A 19,308-nucleotide genomic window follows, 5' to 3' on the forward strand; every position below is an offset into this window, starting at 1 on the left:
GCTGTAGCATTTGTTGAAGTGGAGGTTTCTGCCTAGGATGAGACTCATGCAATTCTGTGTAGAATGGAACTAACTAGCATGCAGGTTCTGTAATCAAGGCAAACTGTGATTGGTATGATGGCTCCGGAAGTGGATAGGAGGGGCGTATTCAGAGAGAGAGTGAAGAGAGAATATGCAGGGTTTGCTGACTTCACTGTACTTGGAAGATGAAGGAGGAGCAGGTGCTGTACAGCAGTGGTGCCGTGAGGAAGGAGCCTGAAGGTGCTGTTGACACAAGTGGGGACCTTGAGCCAAGCCTCTTTATGAAGGCAGCTGGAGGGCAGTGGCATTAGCGAGGTAAACAGGCCAGCACAAAAATTAGTCCATATTGACACTTTTTTCCTGCCTTTTGGGGAAATCACAATTTACAATCATATTGAAACTTCAGGAACGTACACTAATTGTCAAAATCCTTCTATTATCCAGGAGGACTCTTAATCACAATCTTTTTAGCAACCAAGAACATAGCTGTAATATGACAGTTGCCAGTATTCTCATCTTTCTCCTCAAAATAATTTCATTTATATGATGACATGTTCCAAAGAGAATTTAAAGTAATTTACTCAGATGGAATATAAGACAGAATAAAATCTGAAGTACTGGGTGGAATCAGAGCAAAGAAGACAGAAGGGTAGCAAAGACCAGTCTACAGGTGTGTGTTTTTTCTCTTAATAATTCCAGTTGGTATTTGGGCAGCCGTCACCGCCTGCCTGCTCCATTTTACATATTCCCCAGGCAGACTCACTCGTTCTCAGGTTTGTTCCTCACAACAGTCCTCTAAAGTGGGCACTTCACTTACTTGGTCAATAAGGAAACAGGTTCAAAGGATATGTTCTACTTCTGGCCCTGCTAAGCTCTAGTTGTAAGTCTGTCTTTAACCTCGGTTTCCCTATATATAAAAAGGAGGTGATTATATTTGTTTTATTTGTATCAGGGCTGTTGAAAATACCAGATAGAGGCATGTAAAAGAGCTTTGTAAATAGCAGTATGTTTCAGCTGTCACTGACTCAAACCTGGAGGTCAGGAACCATTAATAATCCATTCTACGTGTAAGTGTACAACAGATTACAAAGTACTATCGATTACTTTTAAAGTTAAGCAGTATTTTAGTCTTCTGATAAACCCAGAGAAAGCCATCATTAAGACTCACCTATCACTCATCAGCTTTGAGTTTCAGAAACATATGTTTCTCAAATTATAGAATGTTTTCCAGAAATATAAAACATAACCCAACTCTTCTAAATAAAAGATTCTCAGAGAATTAAAAAAAAAAAAACAAGAAAACACAGAGTGCTGGGCGCTTTAAAACAGTTGTTACATACCCCTTGTCTAGATGTTTATAAATCATTTCAAAAAATAAAATTTGGTATTGAATGTGCAAAATTCCGTAAAGTCAGTATTGTCAGTTTAGTGTGGAGAGTGTGATATTACAATCTTCAGAAAGAATTTAACAACAACAACAACAACAACAACAAATCCCAGAAAGCAAAGACAGTTGTGATTCTGGAGCATCTGGATACTTGCAAATGAAAAGTGCTTTTAATGCTGCTTGTGTTTTAGCTTTTATGTTGACTTTGATGACTAAATTTTGAACTCATAGTATTATACTGAGAAATTGCTCTATTTCCCCAGAGTCCTGGGGTACAAGTTTATTCAATTTAGTTATAATAGTCTTTCATCAGTAAAGTAAATATATGTGTAAGGTTTTTTTATTTACTTATCTCATCTTTTTAATAGAAAAAACTCAGAAGACTGCTAAAATACATGTTTTTCCGAGACTACAAATCGAAGATTGTCAAAGGCATCGATGAGGATGATCTTCTGGAAGGTAACTGAAGCAGAGCACTAAGCTAGTCAGTAGACACGTGTATGCCCGCGCCACGTTTGTACAACGTCAGTGTAGCTTTTCCCGGCAGAGTAGAATATATGTATTTCCACTACATGATGTAGTTTAGAAATTATCCAAATATTTGTTTCATTAGTAGTTAAATCTCATGATTTTTCTATTTGTGTGACTTCAGTGTAATCTGGTATTTCAGTACTTTCTTTTAATACAATGACCTGCTTTATTTACATCAGAATGTCATGAAGTTAGGAAAATTGTGGTGATTTAAAAACATAATCGATTTTAGCAAGCATAGTTTTCTGTTGTGAATGTAGGGAGCCAGGACTATTATAAAATTATCTTTGAAATTGACATACTTCTTTTTGTTCATTTATTATAGAAAGTATCATTTATTTTATGATGTTAAGTCACTTCATTTTAGTGTATTATTTCCATGCTGTTTGAAATCTAACAAAAAGCTTAACAGAGAAGAAAATTTTCCTTAGCTGATTTTCCGACTCAGTTCTCCATTTTATGATATTTAGAAAAAATATTAATGTTGCAAAATCAAATAGTGCCAAGCTGAATTTATTAATTAATAAATAATACTTATTAATCAAAATAAATGTTTTCTGTTTTTAGAAATAATTCATGTTTTATATTGGTACTCATAATGTTACCCCTTTGCTAGAAGATACACGGATAAAGTAGCTAAACAAACTCTACTGTATTAAGGATTCCAGAAAGCTACTCAAAACCAACTGAAGAGTTCGCTGACTTTGAAAGAGAACCAGTTACTTTCATTGGCCCCCAATAAATCAGCAAGTGTAGTAGCCATGCCATGAAAGAAAAAATTCTGATCAGATGTTTAATCAGTATTGTCTGTTTAACATTCCTGCAGTTCTCATTGAATTTAACTGTTGGAAAATAGTTCTACAAATGAATTTAAATGCTTGCTTTTGTGGAGATCATAAAGCATCATGGAGTAAAACAGAACTAAAGTCCAGTTAATCCCAGTTCTGTGCTTTCTACGTGTCCTTGAGGGTCATTTTTCTCATTTGTAAGTCAGAAATTGGGCTGCTTATCATGTGGTGTTCCTGTGAGAGTTCAGCCAATGTATGTACGTGCCTGATACATTCTTCAGCACGCTAGCAAGAGAAGGGAATCTTCTCAACCTGATAAAGGGCATCGCTATGAACCAAATGTTTGTATCTCCCTAACATTCACATACTGAAACCTAATCCCCAGTGCGATGGTATTCTGAGTCCTTGGAAAGCAATGAGATCATGAGGGCAGAGGTTTCCTGCATGAGATTAGTGTCCTTGTGAGAAGGGACACAGAGCTTGCTTTTGCCCTCTGCTCTCCACCGCGTGCAGATATGAGGAGATAGCCACCTGCAAACCAGAAGGCAGGCCCTCATCACACACCAGGACCCCAGAACCTGATCTTGGACTTGACAGCCTCCAGAACTATGAGAAATAAATATCTGGTCTTTTACCTGTCTGTGGTATATTACAGCAGCCCAGACTGACCAAGACAGCCGTCTTTGGAAATGCCACACCTGTTGTCATTCTTAATGGTGAAAGATTGGGTGCTTTCACCCTAAGAATGTTTGGGTTATCTTCATTTGGTCTATGAGCATGTAATTTATCACATTAAAAACAGTCTAGTTCTTTCTTACTCATTCACAGTGATACTTTCATGTATTAAACTGTATTAATTACCTATTGTAATACTACGTTCCTTCCTGACCTTTTGGAGTAACTTTCTCAGAGTTATGTTTTGCTTTTAAATAAGTATGATAGTTTTATCTTTTATGAGAAAAAGAGTAGGATCTCATCCCATAGGTTTCAGATGTATTGGCACAATAGCATACGTATTTTCTTCTTTTAATTTCATCTCTCAATCCTGATGTTTTTTATTTATTCCTTTGTTTTTATTTATTTTCTTAATTAGGCTTGTGATAGCGGGATTCTTTTTTCAAATCTGAGAGCCCTTCCTCTTTTTTATAAGGAGTTTTAATCAATCCATTCACACTTATTGGGGTAATTGATCATCTGCTTTTATTCTCTCAGTCTTATTCATGACATAGATAGATGATTTAATTCTGCATGACTTAAACTTTTGTTTTGGTTGCAAGGATTCTCCCTTTGAAGATTGTTTTGATAGAATTACAATTCTGAATTTATATGCAGTATGCACTGCATATAATGATCGGGGCTGATGTAAATCTATTTAAGAAGATTTCTTTCTTCCTTCCCTTATCTTTATGAAGACAAATTGAGTGGCAGCAATAATGCGAACAAAAGACAAAAAATCGCTCAAGACTTTCTCAACTCTATTGACCAAACAGGAGAACTCTTGGCAATGTTTGAAGATGATGAAATTGATGAAGTCAAACAAGAAAGAATGGAGGTACAGTACATTTTTCCCTTTAGGCAGTAATAGAATAACCATTGCAATCCCTGTACCATTTGATTCTTTTCTTATGTTCTCTAAACATTGTCTGAAATGTCCAGATCAGTGGTTTCATGTCTGAAGCATTGTGCAGTGGAGGAGCCCTGGAAAGGGTGTCAGCTCTGCCTTCATAGTTTACCTTGGGGAACACCTTCAGTTTTCTGTTTCTTTGTTTCCTCCTTTGACTAGGAGTAGATTTCCCTAAGCTTCCTTCGGGATCTTACTTTTACTGATAATATTTTACACCATAAAAACTAGCTTGTAGTTAAGTATTTACTTAGTTTTTATTCCAAATCATCCAGTTATCTTTGTGGGCCAAGGTGATTCTTACTGCTTTTGTGTTGACATACAGTGTGAAGAGCTATTTTTCAGGCCGTAGTGGCAGGCTGCGGTTCGACTCACTAGCTACGTTAGTATCCAGGGCAATTACGTGCTTTACGTCACTGTAAAACAAAGTTAGGGATATGTGTTTGGATTCCCTGGTATGTTTTAACAATGAGTATGAAAATTGTATGCCTTCTATTTACCTTAGCTAGCTGTTTATAAAATTGTTTCCTTAAATACTTCTGGAAAAATAAAAGTAATGATTGATTTCACTTGAGTGCCTTCCAAAATACAGGCATTACTCTTATTGTTCTTATTATAACACTTTTACATGTAAAATAAGAAATCTCCATTTTTCCTCTTAAATTAGGCGAGAGAGGTAATGCCAGAACTCTGAAAGATCATGCTAAGTGCCTACTTTATCATAGTCTCTATGCATGCTAAAAATATAATTATTTCAGTGTTAAATTTTGGAGGAAGTCCAATAGACATACATGCTTTATAAACCTTAACAACCTTCTTTAAAGAATTAGTATGCTTGGATCATGAACTGTGATCTAAAGGCAATGTTCTTCTTAGGTATCAATTACCTTAGAAATGTGTGGTTATCTTGGTTTGGGGCAACGGCAAATGGTTTTAGTTCCACTTCGCCTTGGGCCAAAAACATACAAAGTTGTCCAAAGTAGATGATAAACATATATTTCTGATGTCATTATGGCCTTAACAGGATATGATTGTTTAGTGGCATGGTTTCACTTATGATACATTATACAGAGAGCAAATATTGTTTACATTTTATTTTTAAAACATTTTTATATTATACAAATGGGCATTAAGAAAATTTATTAAGGAAGGGCTCTACATAAAATATTAGGAAAATTAAACAAGCAGCTTTTCAGTTTTGTTGGGAAAATCTCTGGCAACCAAGCCTATTGCCCGGAAGGGCATTCCACAATCATGGAGAAGAGAAGAAATGGAGCATGTTGTAACACTAAGCTCATAATAGCAGGCTACTGTAGCCCTGGAAAAGTGATGAGTCAGGAAGGTACAAGTTCAAGTGAATAAAGCATTTGGAAATGCAGGGCAGAAAAGGGTTGGGGACTCATGCGGTTTCTATTTCTCTTCCCTATAGTTATATTATATATTACATCGTGGTAACCAGGATAATAAAATACCGATAGTTGATAAAAATAGTTACAATGAAAGTCAGCTTCATCTATACAATAAAAATTAGATTGGCAGTTCCTCTAAGCTTTATATCCTAACCAAAATAACAAAGAGTACTTTTGAGATTCTGCTCATCCAAATAACAGAGTTTAAATAAACAAAAATGCTGAACTTGTAGACATAACTGTAGACAGTAGAAAGTGGAACCGTTAAGAGCATAGTGCTTGCCTGCTTCTAATTTGACAGGTTATAGTTTCAAGCATAAACCACAACTGTGGCAGTTCATATGAAACCACTTTGGACTCACAGACTGCAATCCCTTGCTTTTAAAGTTCAGGAGAATAATCAGCCCTGGCATCACTCAGTGATTTAATTTTCCTCTAAGCATCACTTACAGTTGCAGAAACTTTGTTTCCTACCTTCTCCCTTAGAATGTATGAAAATGGTGTAGACCTACCAACAAAGCTTATTGCTGTTTTTTTTCTTTTCTTTTTTTCACTTAAATGTAAGTTAGAAAAGAAAAAAAAAAATCATAGACATAAAAACTCACTCGAGACCCTAGCTTTTTCTCAAAACATTGAGCAAGCTTATGAAAAACCGAGTTCTTTCCTGTTGTCTTCAGCTGATAATCTCTTTGTGTTTTACTCATAATTTACTTCATTACCATTAAGTATTATATGATTTGGAAAATTAAAAATGTCTGAAATTTTGTATCCATTTCCACTCGCTAGTCCATCATCATGATATGTTAACTAATAACTCACCCCATTTATTTTCTTTACCAAATTTTTAACACATGGGTGTAGATATAGTAGAGATCTATGATCCATGCTCTCTGAAGATACTTCTAAATTATCAGATAAAGATTAGATAATGTTCAGACTGGCTTTAGTGTATTTGAGGGAGTGGGAAAGAGAAGCGGGGAAATGGTAAACATAATAATACATATAAACACAACTCCCTTCCAGCCACCCCTAATCCCCTTAGCAAAGCCACCCCGGAATGACCAGGTGTGTTCGACTGTTGATCCTGTTTCTTACATTAACTTTTTGAGATCTAATCAACTAAATGTGACTGTGTCAACCAAAGGCCAAGGAAGGGGTCACTAAATGCTACAGATAGCTTTGGGTTTTCTTAATAGAGAACCTGTGGTCACTCACAGGAGAGCCCTGCCTTAAGACCCTGCTGCTCCAGTGTGAAGGACCTTGAGGAGCCCAAGCTTGTCACTAATCATGTAAATATCTGGTCTGATAAACCATGAGGTCTTGTGAAGGGGTGGTAGATAAGGAACCCGGAAAAAGTTGGGTGAGCTCTCTACCTTCTGACTCATCCTCAGACTGGTAAAAGTAAACAGGAGAGCGAAGATGAGGGGTCCCCAGAGAGCGGCCTTTAAACAGCTTAGGGTGCTGAGAATCCCCAGTGACTGTTTATCTTGTGTTTTTAAGTCAGAGGCCCAATCCTGGAATCTGGAGAGAAAGGAGAACAGAATACATACAATTTAAGGCAGCTTAAAAATTGTTTAATTGATTTAAAGTTGAATAAGATCCCAGGTGATCATATGAATTTAACCTGAAGTGACTGGTCATAGGTTTTTAAACACAGTTTCTAATAAAGGCTGAATGATTGCAGAAGTCAGTTATGCCCCCAGGTGTGTTGAGGGTGTGATCCCTGAGGGACTCCAGTCCTGGTGTTATAGTTCTGGGAGCTAAGTAGACTGGAGAACTCATTGAAGAGGCCAGAGAGGTGGATGGATGTACAAGTTCTTTGTCTCCTGTTTGTGAAGTGTGTTCTTTCTTCTCTTCCCCTTTTCTACCTATCATGATTGTTTTAATTATGAAGGAAAGTAAAATAACATGCCTTTAAGACTAAGGGTTCAAAAATAGTGTCTTAGATAAGATGTATCATAAAATAAAAAAGGCTAAACCTAGGAAGATAAATGTTTACAAATACCAAAAAAACTGAAAAGGTTACGTTAAAGATTAAAACCCAGAAAAAAGTTTAAAATATAGATCCTTACGGGATTAAGAAATGCAGTTGATATACTAGAAAAATATAGCTTATGTAAACATACATTCACGATATATGCAAATACACGTCTACCTTTATATGCATACATATACTGTGCCCACATATGTGTGTATAGTGTGTCTATACAAACAAAAATAAAATGTTACTAGTTTTTTATGTAAAAGAACAATCAGAGGTATATTAGACAAACCCAAATGCTAGTGGTAACAGTATTAGTTCAGAGAAAAGAGAATTCAAAAGGAGAAGCTTTAAAGTGACACAAAGTCAGTAATTTTTATGTTACTAAAAGATGCTGCAGGTAGTGAAGATACTAAATACAAAATGTTAATCATCAAATTCCAGAGAATTGAAACATACCAAGCAAACGCTTCAAGTAGTTCAGGGAGAGGGCAGAAAAATGCATGTGTTGTGGAGGCTTGAACACATCGTTCTCAGTATTTAACAGAATAACTTGGGGAAAACAATTTTAATAATAAAAATTTAAGTTTATCTAATAAATGCATACATTTTGTAAATGAGCAGCAGTTTTAAAAATCTTAGCCAGATAACTCTAAGGATTCCATGGTGCTCTTTAGGGAAAGTGAGAGGAGGTTTAATGGGGCTCTAGGCCCCTTCTTCCCCTGTACCTTCTTCAACCAGAAGGACTTCTTCGGTTTTACATCATGGATCTGTACATCATCAATATAAAAAAGGAGTTTCACTTTTTTATTGAAAATCTTTACAAAATACCACTACTCATCTGCCCTAGGGAGTCTTTCTCTCTCCTCTCTCATAAACACACGCACACACAGTCGACAGATTCCGAAAGTGAACAAATTTATAGAGCATATTACCTTACCAGAGCAAAAATCATAATAATAATAACCTGAAAGTAGTAACAGGGGTTAAACAAAGCTCTAACTGATTGAAAACTTAAAAAGGAAAAAAAAAAAAAAACCAAAGAACCAACTAATGGATCAACAACAAATAACTTAAAAATTACTCTCCCACGAGCTATTTAGGTAATAACAGTGATGAGAATAGTCCATATAAAATTTACTAAGACTGGACAAATTTTATTTTAAAAAGAGGCAGTTTTTCACTCTTAAGCCTTTCATTATTAAATTAGGAAAAATGGAAATACAACATTCAACTAAAATTAGAAATTTTACATAAAAATAAATAGAAAACAGGAAAAATGAAAATATAAAAATAAAAGCATTAAGTTAGAAAACACATAGTAATTGAATTTACCAATTTAAGAAATTCTTTACAAAAATAAAAATGAAGTGGTGAAATGAATCTATGACAAGTCTAAATGAAAAATAGCTGCTAGAAATTAGCACTGAGTAAGGACAGGCTGGAGAAATCAATTCTCGTAACTATACTAATGTATTTAAATTAATTCTCACAATTCTGTACTAATCTATTTGTAGATCTTGACAGAATAGATTTTTTCCAAAGAAAATGTAAACGATTAGTTTTATTCAAATGAAAGTAGAGAACCTGCAGGGATCAATAACCTTGAAAAAAAATGCTAAATGTTTTTAAAGAATTATGTCATCAAAGTTATGAATTTAAACCAGTTTATGGGAGAGCTCTTTTAAACACTTACGAAACAGTTAGTTCTCATGCTGTATAAACTATCTCAGAGCACAGAAAAAAGGAAAACTCATCATATTTTACAAAAGTTATCAGAATATAATCTCACTTACGAATATGGATACAGGAATCTTAAAATATTAGTAATTTTCATTTGACAGTATAAATAATAAGGGATGTACCATAACCGAATAGGATTTTTTTTCATGAGTTCAAATATGCTTCAGTGTTAGAAAATATATTATTGTTGCCCAGCAGATAGCTGGGTCATAGGAGAATACCCATATGATTGTCGTAGCAGATGATACGAAGACATTTGACAAAATTCACTTCCTGTTCTCCTTAGAAATTCTCGATAAACTAGAAATAGAAAAATACTGCCGTATCATGATACAGAATAACTCATTCAAATGAACAGACATCATCACAGTTCTAAAAATATTAACAGAGTCCCATTAAATTCTAGGATGCCTACGGTTACCACTTTTATTTGCCAGAGTTCAGGGAGCTCTAGCCAGTGCAGTAAAAGGCTTAGCTACTAGGAGGAGACAGAAATTATCATTATGTAGAGAAAACACAACTTTTATTAGCTAATCCTTGAAAAATCTAAAAACTATTACAATCAGTTTAAATCTTTATTAAATTATATAGATACAAAATCAGCAGTTTCCCTCATGTTTCACTAACAGTGAATAAAAATGAGAAGACAGTCTTATCCAAAATAATACAAGAAAAAACTTATTTGGAGATAAACTTCATACTAACAAGAAATATAAGAGAAATATGGAAGTGATATTTAATGTACAGAGATAGGAATGTACATATGAAGGAACACTGTGTTCCCGTATATAAAGACTAGGTATTGTAAATGCCTCAACTGTGCCCATGTTAATTTATTAGTTTAATCTAATTTTAACAGAAATCTCAGCAGAACTTTTTTAAACCATAAAATATCAGAATGTATTGAAAATTATAGAAAGATAAGGATAGTGAAGAAACTTTGGTTAGCGTAGAGGTCAGAGTTCAATTTGTGCTACCAGATAATAACATTCCTTAAAACTACTGTCATCAAGATAATGTAGTACTGGTGTAAAGTCCAACAGACATACCAGTGATGAGAATAAATGACAGAATTCAGTAGAGAGAATTTAGTCACAATAAAGGTAGCATTAGAGATCCGTGAAAGATTTGGAAAGAAAATGGTAAAGATAACTCCTAACCTTGTCGTTGCATCGAAATAAATTCCAGATGAATGAAAGAATTAGGTATAAAAATAAAGCCATTTTTAATAAACAGAAATCAACACAAGTAAGTATCAGTTAGGGGTTGAGGAAGGACTTTCCAGACTTTTGTTTCCCAAACTAGCTTTTCAAGAAATACTCCTCCTCAGGATGGTGACAGGTGTACTGCGGGGAGTGGGGTGGAGAGGAGTGGTCTACTCTCAGATCAATCTGTGAAATCCTAGATTAAGAAACTTAAGAGGTTTCTTTTGGGACTTCTCAGAGGCTTTTTGTATGTAAATATATACAGTTGACTCTTGAACAATACTGGTTTGAACTGCACAGATCCACTTATACAAGGATCTTTTCGATGGTAAGTACTGCCGCACCACTTGATCCGCAGCTGGTTGATTCCTGCAGTGTGGACCCTGGGGTGTGAAGGGGCTGCTTTTATGGAGGGCCGAGAGTCAGCTCCAGGTTATACCTGGATTTGCAACTGTGCAGAGTTTTGGGGCCCCTAACTCCTGCGTTGTTCAAGCGTCAACTGTATTTATCATTTATGTTATGCTTCTCTTAATCCTCAATTGATTTCCTTTATTCTATACATTCTCTTTTCATCTTACTCTTTTTCTCCCCCATTGAAAGCATTTAGTTTCGTGTGGGGCTACAGGATATGCTTTTTGAGGTAAATTAAATGATTATACAACTGAGGCAGAGAATATAACCTTGCTCAGTGTCATAGGGACTCTATTTAGAGCTGCAGTAATGACATAAGAAGTTCAAAATAGTTAACATTTCCACATGATGCTTTTTGATTGCAGTGAACAGAAAACCCATTTCAAATGGAATGAACCAGTTAGGGAAATGCACCAGCTCAGGTGAACAACCAGAGGTGGACTCGGCTTTAAGCAAGGTTTGATACTGAGGCTCACAGGAGGTTACTGGATTTGTAGCTCCATTTCCCACTGTTTCTTACCCCTTTCTGTTTTTGTTCACCTAATCTTTAGACTGATAACCTCATAGGAGCACTAATGCTATAGAAGTTTCAGGTCTTTACAGAAAGCCTTTGTCACAGGGTTTCCTCTGCAAATACTTAGGTCACAAGATCTTCTGAAACCCCCACTATCCACAGTAGCTGCTAGGATGACACCTCTGATCGGCTCAGCCTAAGCCATGTGTTCCATGCCTAAAGGAGGGTGCAATCAGCTTCTTAAAGTGTCGATCCCTGGAGCTTTAGGAAGAAGGAATGGTTGCTGGAAAGGCAGTGCCAAAGGTCCCTAAATGTAAAGGAACTCTACGTTATATGTAAGAATTGACGGAGTGGCTCTTCATAACCTTGACTCTCCTCAGATCTCCAGGAGGTTTGCCCTGAGAGACAAGCATGGCAGAATGAGTGGAAAGCATTTTCTCTGGATTCAAGCAAATCATCCATCCATCCTTCTACTCTTAAATTCATTCAGCATTTACTTGAGATTCTTTTGTGAGTCAATCACTATACTAGGTCCTGAGGTTTTGACTATAAAAAAGACAAAATTTGATTTCTGCCCTCACGGTCCTTTAGTGATCACTGGCAAGTCAAAATAACTGAGCATTCTGGTGAGGGGAATGCAGGCTCAATAAATGGTTGCTATTCTTCTTATTACTAAATTTGGTCTTGGCTTTTGAACCTTCTTAGTAGATTATTGGTTGTGTGATGGAGTCGTGTACGTACTATTTCACTTGCTATTTTATTTGAAATTTAGTTTACTCTGAGGTAAGGCATGTTACTTCTTTTTTTTTTAATGTTTTTTATTGAGTTATAGTCATTTTACAATGTTGTGTTAAATTCCAGTGTAGAGCACAACTTTTCAGTTATACATGAAGGCATATTACTTCTTTAAGAAATTTTTTATAATTAACTTTAGAAAGGGCCATAGTATTAGCTTCTGTGTGGTTTGCTGAAGAGGGCATAAAACAAAATAATAGAACTAGGATACATTTAAAAACATGAAATAGTATAAAATGTCAGAGTTTCTCTAAAAGGGATTTGTCAGGAGTACCCATCGGTGTATGTCTTTTTATTCTTTTGAAGGTAACTTTTGTTTGGATAACTTAAAAATACTCTGTGAAATCATTCTTCAGGAAATATTAAGTAGAAATACTCCCCCAAACCTATGGTAATTCTAGCTACACAGAGAATTCATGTAATTTAGCATGTATTTTTCTGGCCTAGAAAATGCAGAACAGGTAGTATTGTGTGACGTGAGAGCCCAAAGGTAGGTGTAATGTGTAGCTCTGAAACTGACTTCCAGCTCGATCAAACTACTCTTTATCTACACCTTCTGATTATGTAATGGTAAGATCTGTACCTTCGTTGCCGTAAAACGTCTGGAGAAAGCGTGAAGAGTAAGTTACAGATCTTATAAAAATAGAACATCCCGTAAGTCTTGCTCAGGTCCTCACTGTTCTGTAGCTTTAACACATCAGATTTAACAGGTGGTTCTTGAGGGACTGGCGTAGGCTTTTCTTACCCGTGTGAACTGTGGGGAGAGTCAGACTTTGCTCTGATTAGAGCCCCTCGCTCACCAGGTATGAAACCAGCAGCGGTTGGGTTTTGCTGTTGTTGTTTTAATCACCCTCTCACATACAGGATGTTTAATCTCTTGGGTTCTGACTTACTGTAGAAAAATTTTAGAGCAAGATTAATCAAATAACTACCATCTTTATGATGAAAAATAGAGTCCCAGTCCCGTTTTGTCTTCCACCCTCAGACCGGTGTAGAGTTTTTTTTTTTTAACTATTTAGTGTCTGGGTGAAGTTTAGAAGATTCTTCTGCCTGCCCTTTTCCCGGTCTGTTGACGAGCTACATACATGGTGACGGCGTTGAAGCGATGCTCAGTGTAGTTCTGCTTCCCTTCATCCAGGCAGGATTTAGGATCTGATGTCCACAAGTATCTTCTGTTCCGGGGACAGAACATTTTAAATCAGGCCTTGGTAGCTGAGTATCGGGACAGTGATTACCATTCACTTCCACCTCTCCACCAAGGAGTTGCAGCTCCAGTAAGGCAGAGAGGGTCGTTTCTCGGGAGAAGATCCGCACCAGCACTGCAAACGGAGCATGCGCGTCTCCCGGTGCTGATGCGCGTGTGCGGGCCTTCCTGGGCTGCTCTGTTTAGTCTTGTGGAAATGGCTATTTGACTAAGACATCTGATTATACTGTCCAGTTAAGTTTTTTATAGAATCAATCAGTATTTTCTTTCTCAAAGAATTTAAGTTTGTTCTTTTGAAAATGAAATCCTTCTCTTTTAAAAGATACATCTCAAGGGTTTTCTTAGAGATCAGTCCACCAGCTTGTTTATAAAACACCTTGGCAGAGAAGAGTTTTAAAATATCATCAGATTTAGGAACACCACAGGATTTACCACTAATTTACATTTAATGTTTATAGTTCTCAAAATGTGGTTGTTGTAATAACCAAAATATTTTTGCCCTGAATATTTTGTATTATGTTTCCCTATTCTTTCTCCTTCACCCACATTCTCCACAGTAGGTGGGCAGATTGTTGTTACACAGTCTGGCTTTTATTTATCTTTATTAGTTTAATCTCAGCAAGTTAGTCCTTCTAAATATGAAGTTTAATGTGTGCTGTGGAAAGAGTTTTGTCTTTTTAATGCCATCGTTGATTTAGAAGAATTAACAGATCATTGCTTGTTTGGTATAGATAATTTCCCGCTATTCCTTTATTTGCATCCGTGCTAAGGAGCTGCCTTTTAGTTCAGTTCTTTTTGTTGCCACCACTTGATGGTAAATCATGCAAATCAAGCTGTTCAGTGCAATTAGACTTAATTCCTAGATCACTGTATTCCTCATTTAGAAATAGGAATTCTGCAGTAGGCTGTGAGTACTTAGTGATCTGTGTCATCTGTTGCATCTGGATGACTGTCAGGAACTCTCTTTTTAAAGCAATGGGTCCAAAAGGCAGATCAGATCCTACCAGTCTTCCACTTTCCATGACTCTCCATTTTCTACAGAAGAGTGTTAATTCCTTAGCATGTTACTAATATGTCTTTTATGATCTGGCCCCAACCAGCTTTTCATCTTCATCTCCTACCATTCCTCCTCTCTCTCTTTTCCCATACTGCCCCACCAAACATGCCTGTACGCATACACACACGCTCACACACATACACACATGCACACATGCACACACACACACAATCTTAAGCAGTTCTTATTGATTATCGATTGTATGGTGTTGAAGGAGAAAATGTAGTACATTATTTATATAATTAAATATTGCTTAAACTTTTCCTATGAATCAGAGAAACTCAGCATGAAGATTTAATTTTTAATGTATTATAACCAAAGACTGGCAAGGTGTCTTGGTGGCCTGAATATTATTTCTTTGGGAAAGCAGTCATCTCCAACTGATCAGCTCTTCTAAAAAAATTCTTCTACTGGTGCCTCTTGGTATTATTTTAAGTCACTCCACCCACTTGTGTGGGACTTGGGTACCTTCATCTCTGATGACTGTAGGCCAGCTGGTTATATTCGGGGTCCAAAGAATTGTGGATTCTCTGAGGCAAGAAAATTTATAACTCATTTTAATACATTTTAATAATATTGAATCTCATCTTTCAATCTGCCCCCTTCCTTTCCAGAAACCAAACCAAAGCTAGGAGGAAAAAAATCACATTTTATTTAAGCTAGAAAACGTATTTTGTTTAAATTGTACCAAGGATTATTCAGTGTTTATTCGAGTGTGGAGAAACAGGCTGTCTCATGTATTAGGGAAACTAAGTTGGTATAGCTTTCTGGAGAGAAGTGTGGCAAGATCTGTTAGACACATTTAAAAAAAAAAATCTATGTGCCCTTTGATCCAAAAATTGCCTTTCTAGTTATTTTCCTAAGGATATAATTGAAGAAAGACTTGTTTGAAAAATCAGATGTGTTCATTGTTTACTTCTAGCAGTTATTTTGTTTAACAATGGAAATATTAAAGTTGTAAAGTTTCTTTTTAGAATAGCTTTTGATTAGACCACATGTTCTAAAAATATGTAATACTTCTATTTAAACATTATTTTGTAAATATTCTTTAATTGCACTTTTGAATTAACCTTTGCCCTCATTTATGTAGGAGACTATTTAAAATATGTAGATATATACTTTCCAGGCTGAGTGTTTTGCCTGTCTCAGCCTTCTACGTGTTTCAGTTGCTTTATTGCATAGTAGTCAGGTTGCTAGCTATATTATTTTTAGTGTTAGAAATTCATTAGAATTTATTTGGTGTCCTAATATGTGGTGACTTTTTGTAAATGACTCATGGACAGCGTAGGGAGATTTTTTATGTATCTATTAGATCATCATTATTAATAGTATTCACTTTCTGTTCGTTGTTAGTCTACAAACTTTTTTTGATTACAAACCCTCGTAAGGAAAAAACTCAGGCTTACCCCTGTCCTAGCAAAACCCCAATTCTGGTTAAATCCAATTCTTTGCTCATTTCATAGCTACATTATATCTATTTCCCAGGAACAGAACGTGACTAGACAAAAGCACAGTCAAGCTGATTCGTCTCACTTCTGATCACTAACTAAGAACCTCACGGCCTCTAGCACTGCCCCACAAGTTTGGAACATCCCCAGTGCTCTCATTCTCCCCCTGACCTTAGTACCTATTTAAACCTCCTTTCTCATCAGACCTCTGGCACTTCTCTTGTCTTCACTCAGCTGGCACCTTGCTTCCTGTTTCGCTGAGAAGACAACCATCAGAACACTTCTGCAAGTTCCTACCACGGTGCTGACACACAGTATAACTCTGCTGCTGTGATTTTCCCTGCCTTAAAGCAAACAAAAAACAGTGACATTCTTCAGCTCTTTTACAGTAGAATTTCTCAAAAGAATTGCATTTGCTCTCTCTCATTCACTTTAGATCCCACTTGAATCACATTTTCACCCCCACCACCCTCATGAGATTGCTCTTATGAAGATCATTAATAACCTCAGTTGTTGCCATCTTTCTCCTGCTGTCAGTGGCCAGTGGCTCTGAACTGGACAAGCACATTGCCTCTTACTGACATTTTCACATGTGGTTCTCTGGCCTTCTCATTTCCCGCTCATCTCTGCTCAGGTATCACATCATCAGAGAGACCTGCCCCATCCATGCATAGAAAGGTGCTATGGGCTGAATTGTGTCTCCTCATAAATACGTATGTTGAAGCCCTAACCTCTAATGTGATGGTATTTAAGGGGCGGGGGGGGCCTTTGGGGTATAATTAGGTTTAGATGAGGTCATAAGGGTGAGGCCCTCATAGTGGGATTAGTGCCCTAATGATGAGGCGCAAAGCTTTGTCTGTTTTCTTCACTACAGTATCTTCAGTGCCCAGAACAGTATGTAGCTATAGTACACACTCAATAAATATGTTACACAAACAAACAAATTAATAATAATGAAGTTATTTCCAAACATCTGTAAGTCATAGATGTTTCATCATTTGGAAAGCACTGATTTCTTAATACTTTGAGCTTTAAAGGGATACGTAAAGTGTGTTTTTTTTTTTAAATATGTGTTAGTAGCATCCAGTGGTCATCACAGACAGCAAATTTATAACACTTGTCTTCTAAACACGGAAAACATTCATTTGTCTTTGAGGTCTATCGCTTTGAATTACTTTGCTTGGAGCTAAGTTGTGAACCTTCGAGTAGTATAAAAGGTTTTTATGTTCATTCTCCATCTCAATTCATAGTGTTGCAAAGATTCTATTACTGGTGTTTTTTATTTTTTGAAAATCGACACAATGAAGACATCCTCCTACACAAAGTAAGGGGAAAGAAACTGTGACGACCTCAAACTGAGCAAATGCCACAGTCAGCCCGTCCGCATGTCAGCACTGCTCTCCCCCAGGATGTTTCACTTACTACATGCAGTTACTGGACATATGGACAAATGCAGGTAGCAGTACGTGTAAAATGCGTTTCACTTTTTAAATTAATAGAAATAGGTGTTTCCATTTTGAACACCCCATCCTTTTTTCGTACTTAATCAAATAGAAAACAAGAGACACATAAAAACTCAAGTTTTTTTTTACTGCTGGGATGTTTCTGTAAATACCTCCTTTAATATCCAACCATTTTTTCCTGTACATAGGCCAGTTATCCTGCGTTAGGAGGGAGACTCTCAAGAGTTTTTCTTCGTTGTTGATAGACCCTTCGTCAGTAGAAACTGGCTCTCTTGTCCCAGTGAATCCCTAGGCTTGTAATAGTTTTGCCTGTCTTTACTGTCAGTCTTTCTCAGCCAATTGGTTTGAGTGTAACCATCATTAACAGTATACTGTTTTGTGTATATATAGTGGAATTTTGTGTTTTCCCCAAAATCTTAAGATTTTTTTCCCTTTGATTTCTTTCAGTTGAGGAGATGAGGTTACCCTATTTACCTCTATTTACATAACAGTTATCTTTTTAATCTTACTTTATTCTTCTGCTTTTTTTTTTTTTGCTTTCCTGCTGTTTTTCTTTCATTACTTTTTATTTGTAATTTCAGAGTTTACTTGTACTTAAATGTTTCAGTGGCTGTTTTTAAATTCTGAGGAATCATGAATTTAATATGTCTCAATTTATCAACCTTAAAAATGAACTAGTATTTTTTAATTTTTTATGCCATCTACTGTACTAGATCCTGGGGATATAGCATAATTTTCACAACACAGTTGTTTCCTTGACAGAATTTGTAATATAGCAGAGAAGTAGACATAGTAGTAATAGTAAGAGCCCTGTGTGGACTTAATACATGCCCAGACGCTGCTCTAAACCCTGACATAGGTATCAGCTCACGTCACCGTCTACCCCATGAGGTCAGTCCTGTTATTACCGCTCTTTGCAGACCAGGACCCGAAGCACAGGGATTAGGTAACTTGCTCAGGATCACAGTTACAAAGCAAAGGTGTGAGGAGGAAAAACGCATGGGTGCTTGCACTGCCTGGAAAAGGAAAGTAGCAGGAGAGTGTCATATTTCTTCCAACCCAGAAAAATTTATCTGAAAGAAATTCCTCGAGTTTCATTGTGTGTGGTTACTTGCTGCCCTCGTTTCAAGGCAAATGGTTATTTTGCTTTACTTTTGCTTCTCTTTGGTCATTTCAGGTAATTTCTGAACAGAATCACACATTTTACTAAAGAACAGCCTTGTCAGATTTGTTTTACAAATGTGAAACCTCATCACTTAAACCCACTATTTTCAAAACCATAGTTGATAAGAGATTACTGTTTCTTCTTTCAGAAATTTCAGAAACACATGAAGGGCCAAGGACACTCAGTTGCTTACCTATTGATGTGAAATCGCAGTGCTTCGCTCTTAATCATTAGCTGAAAGGGACTTTCTCTAAAGAATGTTGGTCAGCAAGGAACAGAGGTCAGGTAGTTTTGAACCATAGAAAAATTGAAAGAGCAGAGAACATTAAGTGATGTGCTATGTTGTATGTTTGTGGGAAAGAGAAAATTCAAGAGAGAGATGCTAGAAAGTTGAGATTTAAGAAATAAAACAAGATACCAAACACCAACTTTCTGTTTTTATAATTTTGCACAATACTGGACATGGACAAAATTCTCTTAATTTTTTATGCCTCTTCTGATCCATAGATAAGCCGGGTAGAGTCTAGATGCCTATGATTAAATAGGTTTTTGTATTAATACTTTC

At 36.4% G+C, this 19,308-nt stretch overlaps 1 protein-coding gene across 4 annotated transcripts in view; it reads left to right on the top strand.

The window, feature by feature from the left end:
* SUPT3H (SPT3 homolog, SAGA and STAGA complex component) overlaps positions 1-19,308 on the top strand; it is a 382,338-nt gene that overhangs the window by 256,592 nt on the left and 106,438 nt on the right. For all 4 annotated transcript variants that reach the window (XM_072944891.1, XM_072944890.1, XM_072944893.1 and 1 more), the window contains 2 exons: positions 1,777-1,867; positions 4,140-4,279. In XM_072944891.1, coding sequence (XP_072800992.1) covers positions 1,777-1,867; positions 4,140-4,279 — 231 coding nt within the window. The remainder of the gene's footprint in view (positions 1-1,776; positions 1,868-4,139; positions 4,280-19,308) is intronic.

This window comes from Vicugna pacos, chromosome 20, assembly GCF_048564905.1.
Source record: "Vicugna pacos chromosome 20, VicPac4, whole genome shotgun sequence".
Taxonomy (NCBI): Eukaryota; Metazoa; Chordata; class Mammalia; order Artiodactyla; family Camelidae; genus Vicugna; species Vicugna pacos.